Source organism: Sorex fumeus, unplaced genomic scaffold, assembly GCF_029834395.1.
Source record: "Sorex fumeus unplaced genomic scaffold, SorFum_2.1 ptg000050l, whole genome shotgun sequence".
Classification (NCBI taxonomy): Eukaryota; Metazoa; Chordata; class Mammalia; order Eulipotyphla; family Soricidae; genus Sorex; species Sorex fumeus.
Window position 1 is genome coordinate 433,739 of NW_026606107.1, and position 13,954 is coordinate 447,692.

Sequence of the window (13,954 nt, forward strand, 5' to 3'; positions counted from 1 at the left end):
CTCCCATTCAATAGAATTTCACTATATTTTGCAATAGTTTCTCTAATCATGTAAAATTTTAGTCAATATAACTATTTTGTTTATGCTCTGATTATCCTTGCCAATGTAGTTGAATCACTGAATATGCCACTGAAGTCATATATTGTTTTGTCTGTTATCCTTTATATATCTTATGAATTTGCTTTAGCATCTACGTTTTGATCTATTTTGATCTGACTTTTGTACATGGTATGAAATAAATCCACAGAATCATCAATGTTATGCTTTTGTTGTGTTTTGTTGAGTTATCTACTTTTCCCACCATTATTTGTTGATGAGGCATTCCTTTCCTTAATAATCTTGACTACTTTGTCATACGTTAACTGTCCATATATGTCAGAGTTTATTTCTCTCCATTCTATTTAATTGATCTTGAAGGTCTTCTTTTATACCAGTACAACACTTCATTAATAATTATACATGATTGCAAAATCTAAAGTCAGGAATTTCAATGCAAATCCTCTTTTTCACAATATTGGCTATTCTGCGAGAATTGTGTTTCCACAAAAACTTCAGTAGAATTCAGATAAGGATTGCATTGACTTTGTATAATGTTTTGCACTGGGTGGTGTTTTTTATATTTGGGGGCCATTCCTGGCAATATTCAGAGATCAGGGAATAACAGAGAACCAGGGATCAAACTCAATGTCACTGAGATATCTCTCTGGCCATTAGATTGCTTTATTTCTTTGATTTATTTTTGTAAGAGAAATATACTATATCTCCACCTCTACTGTAAGGTTGGTGGCCCCGAGAATTCCTTTTGTTAATGTTTCTGATATATTCCTGACCCTAAAGAAATGTAGAACAGAGGCTGTAGCGATAGTACAGGTAGGGTTTTTCTTGGTTTTTTTTTTTCTTTTTGGGTCACACCCGGCGATGCACAGGTGTTACTCCTGGCTCTTCACTCAGGAGTTACTCCTGGTGGTGCTCAGGGGACCATATGGAATGCTGGGAATCGAACCTGGGTTGGCTGCGTGCAAGGCAAACTCTCTACCTGCTGTGCTATCTCTTTAGCTCCCAGAAGGTAGGGTTTTGTGTGGCTAATCTGTGTTCGATTCTCGGCACCCCATAATGTCACATAAGACTACCAAGAGTGATCCCTGAGTGCACAGCTAGGAGTAAGCCCTGAGCACATTCCAATGTGCTATCCCCCTCCAAAAAAAAGGAAAAAGGAAAAGAAAAGAAAAAAGAAATGAGGAGCAGGTATTTCCTGAGATTTTCTTGATTTATTTTTCTTTTCTTGTTTTCTATTTACAAATAAAAGTGTAACAGATTTTATGAAATTATTTTGTAGCCTGTTATGTTAATGATTTGGTTTATTGCTTCCAATTTTTGTGAAGTCTTTAGGATTTTATATGTTCATTATCATGTCTTTGCAAATAATGCTAATTTCATATTTTCAATTTAATTCTTTTTCTCTTTTTCTTGACTAATTTCAGGAACTACCTTGTATCATTATGATATAAAATAATACTTTATATGACTTGATTCTTCAGTATTTGTGTGGGGGTTGAGTTTGGGCCTCATCCAGCAGTGCTCAGGGTTTACTCCTGGCTCTGTGCTTAAGTATCACTCCTGGCAGTGTTCAAGCAACTGTGAGTGGAACTGGTATCAACTGCATGCAAAGCAAACCCCTTAACCCCTACACTCTTTCCAGTTATTAAATTTACATAACTTTATGAACTTTTGTTTTGTGTCCTCTCATGGGGAGTGTCTTGGAGAATGTCCCTTGTTCACTAGAGAATAATGTGTATTCAGCTTTTAGGAAGAGGAAAGCCCTGTAAATTAGACCCAAATTTTCCAACTTCTTACTTAAATCAGGTTCTGTGTGACTTATCTACGGTGAGATTAGGCTGTTAAAGTCCCCTCTAATGATTACATTAGTCTCAGTGTTTCTCTTCAAGTCTGTTAGTAGTTGCTTTATATCTTTGAACACACCTTGATTTGGTATTTATTAATGAGTTAATTCATCTTTATTTCTTTATGAATTGATTTGTTTTTGGCTTTTTGTGTGACACCTGGCGATGCACAGGGGTTACTCCTAGCACATGCTCTCAGGAATTACTCCTGGCGGTGCTCAGGGGACCATATGGGATGTTGGGAATTGAACCCAGGTTGGCCGCGTGCAAGGCAAATGCCCTACCTGCTTGTGCCATCGCTCCAGCCTCCTGAATTGATTCTTAATCATAATATCATACCGATCTCTATCTCTTGCTTTCTTTTTAAGCTTTAAGTGTGTTTTATATGATATAAGAATGACCGTTGCCATTTGCCATGATTGTCTTCCAAGTTTTTACTTTGAGTCTATGCTTATCATTGAAATTCAAGTGGGTCTCCTTTATGCAGCAGAAGATATGCTTTTGTTTCCTAATCCACCTGAGCATTCTGTGTCTTTTCATTGGTGTGTTGTGGGAAAATATATTTGAGATTATGGATATAAAATGTATTTCCACTTTCTATGTGGATTCTAAATGTCTGTGAAGTCTATCTCTGTTTCTTTGACTTTATTTTCTTCCCAGGTAATCTACCTGTTGCACTGCAATTAGATCCTTTTTGGTTCATCTTGTAACTTTTTATTAGTGAAACACCATGAGGTACAGTTGTAGACTTACAAATTTTCGTGCTTGGGTCTCAGTTATACAATGATTAAGCACCCATCCCTTCACCAGTGCCCATTTTCCACCACCACGGGTCCCAGTATCTCTCCCACCTCCCATCCCCCCATCCCACCCTGCCTCTGTGGCAAGGCATCTTTTTTCCAAGTATATTTGTCATGAGATTATCATGAAGTTATAGAGATATAAGTTTATATTCATTTTAAAATTTAAAACAGTTAGGTCTCCAGTACATTTTCAGAGACCCAAATTTTACTTTATTTCTTCCATTTTATATTTTAAAGTATCTTGTTGACTCCAAGCCTAGTTGGAATTTCTTTGACTTTTATAGAATACTATTTTCTATTTCTTGCAGTGACACTTTAGTTGCATTAAATTTCTTTAACTGCTTTTATCTGAAAAACTTTCATCACCCCTTTTAATGTGATTAAACAATCTAGCTGACATCTTTTCATAATAAATTTAAAATTTAGAATTCTTGCCAATGGCTCTGGAGAGTTAGTGCAATGGACAGGGTGCTTGCTTTGCATGTGGATGAGCTGGTTTTGATTCCCGGTACCCTATATATTCACCCCGAGCACCTCCAGGAGTGATCCTTGAGCACAGTGCCAGGAATAAGCCCTGAGCATATTTGGATGTGGAATCAAAACAAAAAACTCAGAAAACAAAACTAGAATGTACTGCCAAGAAAAATCATAAAAAGTTGACCCTTCCACAAAATGTATAAAATACTGATGTTTTCATTGTGGTAACTCAATTTTCCTTCACTCTCCTTCAGAATTAGTCCCAATTTTAACTTGCTCCAAAAAGGTCTGTTATTGCACCCTCTACCCTTGCAGAAAAGCCCAAGAAATGTTTCCTATATTTTTATTGGTTGGGATTCTGTGTTTTACAACACTGTTAATGATGATTTCTCATGCACATAATTTCAACTTCACACACATCCTGAGTGTACCCACCTGAAAGGATATTTCCTTTAATTCACCTCCAAAAATAAAGTTCTAGTCATGGTATTTCACCTTTACTGCATCTAAAAAGTTCTATACTCATTCCCCAGCATCACAGAAACTCTCAGAAAAAAAGGGATTAATTTGGGTCTCCTTCAACCGCACTCTAACTCTTCCCTGATCTTTACCACTTCACAAAAATTCTGACACCATCCCACCCTGTCTTTGCCCAAAAGACTGTGATTCACTATTTGAAAAATTACTCTGGAGTCAGAGTGATAGTACAGTGGATAAGTTGTTTACCTTGCATACGGCTGACCTGGGTTAGATCCTCAGCACCCTATATGGTCTCCAGAGCCCACCAGGAGTGACCTCTAACCACAGAGCCAGGAGTAAGTTCTGAGCACTTCCTGGTATGGTCCCAAAACCAAATAAAAATATTCTGTACCCCATCATTGACACTTCAATATGATCTGTTCTAATCTCTCCCCCAAAAACATTGCTGAGGAAAGCTTTCTCAGTTCTTCTACCAGTAAAATTCATGTTTCATCCTTCACACTTAAAAAATAAGGTTACCAAGGGAAATCTAGAATTAATATAGATGTAATACTGATTTTCAGAGAGATCAAAGGGCCATTTATTCATATTCATGAAGTTCTTGAATTCACAATCTCATGTGTTCTGATCAGATTCCTTTACTTCCTTCCAAAAAGCATATGCAAGATAATTCTATATTCAAAATGTTATAAAGAAAATGGAGCTCTCTTACACTTCTCAAGTGAACATACAGGAACTTTGATGACAAAGTACTCAAGTAAACTGTGATAATTGTACAAGAGAAACCTTGCAGAGAGAAAATCATTTTCTTATCTACTCTTCATCTATGCAGTATGGGCTGAAAACTCACATTTTAAACTTTTGGTCTACTTGGTTAATGAGGAATATTACTTTCTACACGTAGACATTAAAACAAATTCTTAATACCTCTGCTTGCACTGCCAGGACTTTAACCCAAAGCCTCACACATATAAGGCAAGTATTCTACAGCTGAGCTATATTCCTGGACTTCCAAACAGCTAAGATTATTCATATGTGATGGACTCTAGCCTCTGGGTTGTCCTGGATGATGCTGGGGATCAAACCAAACTCTCCTGCATGCAGAGCATCTGCTCCAGCCCACTGATCTATCCCTGGGATTACAAGTGTGACAGAAAACATTTATTTTAACAGCTGTAATGGATGGCAATCTGAATTTTGAATTCAGATTAGTCTTTTACCTTGCTTTCTGCTGTCAAAGTACCTTCCTTGAAACACAGAAAGTACCTTGCTGATTCTGATCTTTGTGAGTTTGTTATCCATTATGAGAGTTCTCCTAAATATGTCACTAGTTATATCTCTAAGTGGAAAAATTTTCCAGAATACAACACAAGCAAGGTCTTCCCCTCCCACCCAAATATACAGCAGGGTATTGTTGCCTTTTGCTTTAACATCTATTAATTTTAGAACCCTCAGTTGGCATTGTTCCTTACACTCATAAACAGTCAATTTTAAGGATGTGTACTGTTTGCTTTTTTGTTTTTTGTTCACTCGAGACCATTTTTCATCTCATTATTCTATTTGTTTATACTTACTATGATATGCATAAATGTGTACATTATAAAGACTATAGATTACAATTAATTACCTGGGAATCTCTCTGTAAAATTTATATTCTGGAGTTCCATTCCCTTTTTGTGTTTGGAGAATACAAGTCAGAGGCCCTGCCTTCTCTAAAATCTCCCCCCTCAGCACATCATTCAAGTAATTTTTTTGTTTTAAAAGCATGATTGACAAAGTTATTGATAGTTGAGATTTAAGCATATAATTTTCTAACACTAATTCCTACTTTGGACAAACTGGCAGGCTACCGAATGTAACCTGCCCACACAGCAGAGTCTGGCAAACTCCCCATGGTGTACCCAATATGCCAAATACCAGTAACAATGAAGGGTCTCATTCTCCTAACTCTGAAAGAGCCTTGAATATGGCACTTTTTTTAAAAGTCTCAGGGCTAGGACGAAGGAGACGTTACTGGGGCCTGCTCGAGGCAATAGACAAATAACAGGATGGTTGTGATTGTGATTGTGATTGATAGTTGAGATTTAAGCATATAATTTTCTACCACTAATTTACCCACCACCAGTTTCAACTTCCCTCCAACAGTGCTCCCATGTTCCGTCTCATGCTCACCCCAGCCTGCCACCTTGACAGGAACAATTTTTTTTGCTTTTTGGGTCACACCCAGCGATGCACAGGGGTTACTCCTGAATCTGAACTCAGGAATTACTCCTGGCGGTGCTCAGGGGACCATATGGGATGCTGGGAATCGAACTCGGTTGGCTGCGTCCAAGTCAAATGCCTTACCTGCTGTGCTATTGTCTCAGCCCTTGACAGGAACATTGTGAAGTTTCACGGTTGTTGCTTGAATGCCATGCTTTCTGTGTCCTTGAGTCTGTGCTTTGGATATATAACTATACCACTCCCTCACATTACCAGTATACCCAAGGCCCCGGACCCATTTCTCTCTTACTTCCCATTCTCGTCTCCTTCCATTCTCCCATATTTTCCTTCTCTGTCTTCTCCCTGTACTCTGGGGTCATGTCACCCCATAATTTTTATAGAGGGGAATTCACTGAAAAGCAGGAAAGTAGGGTATGCTTTTATGTTGTCTTTGGACCAAACCCACTTCTCAGGGAGTATTCCTTGCTGTGCTCACGAGATTATTCCTGGCAGTACTCCAGGGGCCATATGCAGTGCCAGGACCCTGTGTACTCTCCTCTGCCCATTTTCCTTGGTGGGAGGGGTCATACCCAGCAACACTCAAGGATAACTCCTGGCGGGGCTTGAGGAACCATTTGAGGTACCAGGGATCAAATCAAAGTTACCTACCTTCAAAGCTAGCATCTTACCCCCTGTACCCTATCCCATGCTTTTGGAAGGTTGTGATCAGAGCCCATGTCTGGCAGGATTGAGGATGTCACATTGGGTGCTGGGTATCAAATCCCAGTCAGTCAGGTGCACAGTAACTGCCTTATTTGCTGTACTACCTCTCCAGCCCACCCCTATGCTAATTTTAGTGGCTTTTGAGCCACACCCAGAGGTGATGATTATCCCAGCCACAGACCTGGCTCAACAGTGCCAGGGAGAACTATGCCATATTGGAATCAAACCTGGAGTATCTACATGCAATGGATGAGCTTAAGCCCGAAATTAAGCCATCTCTCCAACTTAATAAAGTCATTCTTAAAATACTACGTAGGGCAAAGTGTTTGGCTCAGTAGCGGAGTGTATTCTGTACTTGGAACCTCCTGAATTATGAATAAGATACTTTCCAATTGTTTGGGAATAAAAGAGGTCAATGGCTATTGGTATTTGAAATTTCACGTTCCTAGAAAAAAACAGTAATATTAACAAAATCTGCACAGAAGTGGAAGACTGCATTTCAAACAGCTTTATTTCATGTTATGAAAAGAATATTTCATATTCTAAAACTAAGTTAAATTGTCTGGAAACAAAGTTTTACAGAGACCAAAACAGTATTCATTTAGAAACTGTTATGTGGGAAGACCAAAGGGTACAGAAAAAGTAAATCACAAAACTACAAGCTTATAGAGCTGAGGCCACATTATTAATGACGGGAAAAATCTTAGGATTCAAGGTATAAGACAAAAGTCATAATGATTATCAGGTTCAGGAGTTTGGAAGCGAGTATAATGCTTCAGCTGCTGTTCCTTACTCTTTCTCTTAACTTCCATCATCTTCCCTGCAAACTTATCTACATCATCTCCCACTTCATTCTGATCATTCTGCCTGCTAGGAATCGCCCAACGGAAACTGGGAACAAATCGCCGAACACGCCCCAGCTTTCCTCCAGACTTCTGTACTTCAGCCCCTCCCAAAGGACGCGATTCCTCTCCATTCGGGGCAGGGGATTCTTTCCCTTCTTCTTTTTCGGGATTGGCGTTTTCGTTTTCCTTGCTCAGGTTTTTCATCATCTTTTTTTCTTTGGATGTCATTGTTCCTAGAAGACAAAAGACCAGGAAAGGGATTATTTTTTTTGTAGACTGATCAGCACCGAGGACAGAGGCCCTACTAAGCACCTTTCAAGATTTCAAGATTCCGAGTCCTGGATTTCAAAACCTGTTTAAAAATTCATTTTTCCCCACCTAAAAAGCGTCCTACGCCCTCTAGGGGCCCCCAGTCTGGCCTTCCCTCCCTTCTCTGTCGCTTCTCTCCCCTCCCTCCCCCGACCCACCATTTCCCCTGCAGATCCATTCCCAGGCCTTTGCGGACACCAAAATGGAGGACAGGGAACTGGGGTTCAGGGAAGAGGGGGTTCGGGGGGAAGGCGGGGAAGGGTGGATCGCAGGGGGTCTCCAAGTGGGGGCTGCATCGGCGCCCCCACCCCGTGGCCCGCACCAACCTGGGCCTATCCTTGCTGTCACCGCCTTCGCCTTCTTGCTGCAAGTGCTCCTCGGAGACACTTGGACCCTCAGACCTGCGGGTGGGAGCAGAGACAGCTGCGGCCAAGTGCTCAGGGCGACCCGCCCACCCCGCGCCTCCAGCCCCCGCCGCCCCCCGCGGCCGCGCTGACCACCATTTTCTGCACCACGGAGGACGGGGGCGGGGCAGGGTGTCGGGAATGCCGGCGCCGGGCTCCGACGGGCAGGCGTCAGCCCGGGATCCTCCCTGGCCCGGGTCGCGAATCCCTCCCCAGCGCAGGCCTACCCCTGGCGGCCACCCGGCGCGGAGTCGCCGCGGGCTCAGAGGGGCTGCGGGTGCCGAACGGCTCGGGAGCCACCAGCCCGCGCCCCGGGGAGGAGCCTCGCGCCACGTCCGCAACCGCGCACGAGCCCGCGCCCGCCGCGCTTCCCGCTCCCTCACCTTCGGCCCCTGCGCCTGCTGCTTTTCGGAGCCGTCCCTGGAGCCGAAGGGAGCTGACACCTGAACGCAAGCAAGGGATGGCAGGGTCTGACGCGGGAGGAAGGTGCGCGAGAATCTTCTTCGTCGGGTCACGTGAGGCTTCGTCAGCGCCAGCGACTCCGCCTCCATCCCGAAACCCCGCCTCTAGGGCGGAGACGGACCCGACCGCCCCCCGCCCCCCACCCCCACCTCTGACGCGCTGAGACCCTTCCACCAGCACCTACCTGGGCGCTGGCGTTCCATTCTTGGAGCGACTGAATTTTACATTTCTCTGCAGGCCTGTAGAGGACGGCGTTTTCTCAGGGGTGCTATTGATCATTCTCATTTCTCGAGGGACTAGCCTCTTCTCCTTTCCTCGGCTGTATCTTCCGCAGTATCCTGGGCTACATCCCTCCCCCTGGATGAGACTCGGGCATAAAATTTAAAGGGATGCAGAAAACCTCAGTCGCAGAGCTAAATCTAATTTGCGTGCAATCTTTTAAAAGTGAAATTGATGAAAGACTGTAGAAGAGCCACAGAGCTTACCCTATGGGGTAACGTTTTTGCATTGCGGATCACTTTAGCGTAACAGGATCTGCCCCCCGCCCAACTCAATAGCTATGCAAGACTCCTCACCCGACCTTTATCCCAATCTTGCCCAACTTTTTGAAAAGAATACCTACTGCTTTCTGTAAGTCAAAATGCAATGCTACAGGGTAGAGGAAATGTCAATTAGATTTTAAATAATTCTTTCTATTTTTACCTTCTTTTGAGTAAAACGTTCTCGTTATAGTTTATATTAACTTTAACTTTTGTTATAGAAATTTTCAAGCAGGGCAACAGGTGAATAGTAAATGTAATGAATATTCACCCAGCATCAACAGTTAAATCTCACGGTCGGTCTTATTTCATATATATTCAAATCCACTTTCCACCCTGAGGGATCATTTACAAATCCCATATATACGATTTTACATAAATATATTAAATTTTATGTTTAAAAATACTCTTTTAGGTTCCGGGCAACAGTATATCCAGTAAGTCAATTGCCTTGCAAGTGTATGATCCGGTTTGAACTTCAGCATCCCATAAAGTCCACTGAGCACACCAGGAGTGACTCTTGAGTGCAGAGCTCTGAGCGCTGCAGTCTGTGGCCCAAAAAACAAAAATTAAAATAAAAGGACTCATTTATGTATGGCAAATATACCATTATCACACCTCATAATTTTTTTTGCTTTTTGTTTTAATTTTTTTATTTTCTAAAATTAATTTTTTACAGTTTGACAATAAAAAGTGTTAACTTTTATGGGTTATTTATACACAAAGTTACTGCACCCTCACCACCAACAGTGTGCTCAAGACCCTCTACCAATGATCACACCTAGTAATTAATAACTCCCTTATAATACTATATTCATTCTGCACTCAAATTCCCAATTTTTAACTTTTTTCAAGTTTGGGGAAGGCTCTCTGGAGAAGCCAAAATGTCTGTTTGTCTCTCAAAACATATCTATAAAAATGTTTGTTTTGATCAGGATTTAATCAAGTTTCATACATTTTTATTGGTTGATATGTCTGCCAAACATTTTTTAAAAAAATTTTTTATTAGTGAAACACCACGAGGCACAGTTATAGACTTACAAATTTTTGTGCTTGGGTTTCAGTCATACAATGATCAAGTACACATCCCTCCACCAGCGCCCATCCTCCACCACCAGGGTCCCAGCATCCCTCCCACCCCCCCATCCCCCCAATCCCACCCAGCCTCTGTAGCAGGGCATTCCCCTCTGTTCTCTATCTCTCCTTTTGGGTTCTGTGGTTTGCAAGAGAGGCATTGAGTCTGCCAAACATATTGGTGGGTTGATATATGCCTGATAAATTTTCTTTAGCATAGGTTCACATTTAAAATTTTTTTTTGTGTTTTTTTCCTCTTGCTTTCCTTACCTTTTTGCTGTTGATGGTAATGCAAAGAGGTGGAGAATTTGACACCATGCTAGTTGTTCTGCTTTCTAGGGACTGCTCCCTTTTAGCTATAGTGCTTGTGAACATTCTGCATGTGTTGCTCAATGTCAATTACTGTGATTCTAATGCACACACTTGATGAGGTCCACACTCCTGGCTGAAAGGCTTACCCATCTTTAGATGTGGTGCCGGCAAACATCTTGATGTGATGATCTGGATATCATACACTCTGTTGTAGCATGGGAGACCAAGACAGCAGTATCACTGGGATCCCAACCATTTCAAGGAGACAATACCAGAGATTGAACTCAAGCCTTCACACTTGCAAGACTCTTTACAACTGAGTCATCTCCCAGAATCATAGGTTCAAACTTCAAATTTTACCCTTATTGACCTAGTAAAACAGGAAGAGGCCAAAATAAAATCATAGGGATAATTTTGGGCTGTTAGTTCAAAGAGTGTGGGCCCACAATATGTACTTTTGGTGGTCGAGAGCCGCCTCCCCAGGTCAGCCAAAGGTGACAGGTGAACGAGGGAACAAGGAACAGAGGAACAGAGACCCAGGCTGGTTGATAGTGACTGTTTATTTCATTCTCATCCTCAGCTTTACAGCTTCATTCTACAGCATGGTTGTTTCTTCCTCAGCATAGTTGTTTCTTTTCCCCTATTACAGTCATTATTTTCTTCCCCAGCATAGTTAAATCTCTCCCTCCCTCCCTACTTAAGTCATAGTTATGTGAAACCATGGAGTGTGTGGGTACATATAGATGGGGTTGAACATTATCATAACAACAAACAGATGTAAGGCCCCTCCTTTAGGGAAAGTTCTTATAGGAGATTAACTCAGGACAAAATCTCATTTGAGGATCCAGCACTCTAGATTACTAGGAGATCTGACCAAGGGTGGGATTCTGTCTAAGGGTGTATTGCTTTTTTCTTTCCTCAGCTAGTAATCCATTTAAACAATCATAGTAAATTTACTTCTTACTAATATTTCTAGTCATTTTGTATGAACACAGTAATATAAAAATATATTAAGCTTAAAAATTAGCTCTTCCTGGAAACATCTAACCCTATATACCAGACTACAGTCCTCAGGCCAAGTTAGTCTTTCCTAACCCAAGCAGGGTCCTTATTCAGTTACTTCTTTTTGGGTCATGACTGAGTTCATTCCATGATTGTGCTCTTAACTTATTATATTTCTTATGGCACTTAGCTTGTCCCTTTTTGATGCCAAGGTAGGTTACAGCTTTCCCTGGGCCCATCCTTGTCCCTCGCTGGGGCCATCATTTTGGGGGTGTTAGGAAGTAAGGGCAACTGAGGCTTAAGTCAGGTAAATATGATGGATGCCCAGGAGAAATTATTCGGATCCAATTAACTCCCGTGTTAAAAATCATAGCATTAACTGTCTTCCTGTATCTGTACAAAAAGGACATTGCTAAACCATGCAAGGGCCATAAAGGAAAGAGAAAATCAATATAGGATTATTAGTGCTTGAGGGAATTGGGTGTGCCTCAGGGGCACTGTTGTGGGAGTAACTCAATAAACCTAAACCCCTGTGGGAGGAGCAAGGACAAACCAATATTATCTAACAATGCGCTGGGGTGAAAGTGACCAAAAAATTACAAGCTACATTCAAAATTTGAAAAATTGGCAAACTCTTCTGGGTAGGCTCAGTTGTTATATGGTCCTTCCTTTGTTTAGCTTTGCAGAAAAGATTGAGTGTGCTACAGGGAACCAGCCTGCAGGGCGATTGATTGATCATTCTACCCATCACTGGTCTGCAATCCATGTTTTCAAAAACTATGCTTCTCTGTTATCTTTGATATATATATATGTATATATATTTATACGGATTTCTTGTGACTGTGCAGACAAGATAGTTACTTTGAGCACATGCATCTGCCATTCACTCAACCCACTTGTCAATGAAGCTTTTTCTAAGACCACTGTTGCAGGTGTTGAATTTATGTGAAGTGGGAAGACAAGAAATTACAGCCTCAAAGGGGGAGTCTACCACTTTCCTCTCTACCACAGTCACTCGGAGAAGTTCTTGGAGAAGTTTGAATTGATGAAAGTCTTTTATCAGCATGGCATAGACCTTAAGTCTCACTAGCCCCATGAGGCGGTCATCAAACCACACATGTTCTGCTCAGCTTGGGAAATGATCCCTGCCATTGCTCATGGAGTGGTGGAACACAGGCTGGAGAGAGGAATTGCTCTTCAAGAAAGTAAATCCAGTCCAAATCTTACCCAAACCTTTCCGTCTCCTTCCATCACAGAAAAGAATTTCAGGAGGAGATGAATAGTGAAGTAAAATTTTTATTTAGAGATTGGAGGGGAAAAGGAGAGAGTAGTGCCTTTAAGAAAGGACGCGGGTCTCTCTAAAGGAGAGGTAAAAGCACATGCATGCCATTCTGCTTCAATGAGTAAGGTAAAGGTAAAGGCCCTCCCGTTGTTCGTTGATTTGCTCGAGCGGGCCCAGTTACGTCTCCATTGGAGACTTTGTTGTTACTGTGTCTGGCATATCGAATACATCAGGGTGGCTTGAATGAGTGGACTTCTCAATTATTCTGTAGATTGGGGAACATTTAAAAAGTCATATTTCCTCGGGGAGGGGGCAGAAAAGTTTTATTTCCTCACATATTTCCTTTATATTTATTGTTTGTCCTAAAATTATCCTTTTCCCCAAGCTGCTTTGGTTAATATTCAAGGCATTTGGCAAAAGTCACTCCACTCCTGAAAAATATCTGAGTCAGTCAAAAAAAGGAAACATTGTGTTAGTCCTTGAGCAAATTGTCAGATTGAATCAAAACATATGGCAGCAGTTCTTTGAGAACAAGGTATGTAATACTTCCTTCGGTACTTAAAAAACCTTCATCAGCCAATTTAGGATGGTAGGCTTGCGACTTAAAATACCAAAACACTCTTCTTTAGCAAGTTTCCTTCTGGTTTGTTATTCTTAAACATATTAAATTCTGGAGTTCTGCAAAGAATGAATTCTGATTGGTTTTGGCATAGGAACTTTGAGTTTCTAACTCAGTCATGTTTTGGGATGTCACTCATATGTTTTTAATTCTCTACAATGTCATGGAAGCACACATTTTTTTCAGTGCCTGGGATGAAACCCAGGGTTTCACACATCTAAGACAAGTGCTCTCTACCACTAATTTACATTCCTGAACTGGCAGCAGATAATTTAAAAAGGCTTATTCTTCTTAAGGATCAGAAAGATAGTACAACAGGATTAAATGGATGCTTCTCATGCAGAGGAAGGGCCTGGGTTCCATCCTCTAAACCACATGATTCCTCGAAGGACTTCTGAGCACTTCTGGATGTGACCCTGCATTTTTAAAATTCTTTTCTTTAAAAGAACAGTATAAGATTGCAATTTATGTCTTTCAAAGTTTTGTTAATAGAATACTTATCTAACTGTAATGTTTTATG

At 41.4% G+C, this 13,954-nt stretch overlaps 1 protein-coding gene and 1 pseudogene across 3 annotated transcripts in view; both read right to left on the reverse strand.

Annotated features, from left to right (window-relative positions):
• Positions 1-737: 737 nt before the first annotated feature.
• Positions 738-859, reverse strand: LOC130032708 (uncharacterized; annotated as a pseudogene).
• Positions 860-7,071: 6,212 nt separating this feature from the next.
• BEX4 (brain expressed X-linked 4) overlaps positions 7,072-13,954 on the reverse strand; it is a 101,554-nt gene continuing 94,671 nt past the window's right edge. Inside the window, exons 1-3 of one of the 3 annotated variants that reach the window (XM_056124094.1) lie at positions 8,528-8,630; positions 8,067-8,141; positions 7,072-7,664 (exon numbers count right to left, since the gene is read on the reverse strand). In XM_056124094.1, the coding sequence (XP_055980069.1) occupies positions 7,297-7,659 (363 nt within the window). In that variant the 5' untranslated portion in view covers positions 7,660-7,664; positions 8,067-8,141; positions 8,528-8,630 and the 3' untranslated portion in view covers positions 7,072-7,296. Of the gene's footprint in view, positions 7,665-8,066; positions 8,142-8,527; positions 8,631-13,954 lie in introns of those variants that run through there. The other 2 variants (XM_056124096.1, XM_056124095.1) reach the window with 2 other exon arrangements.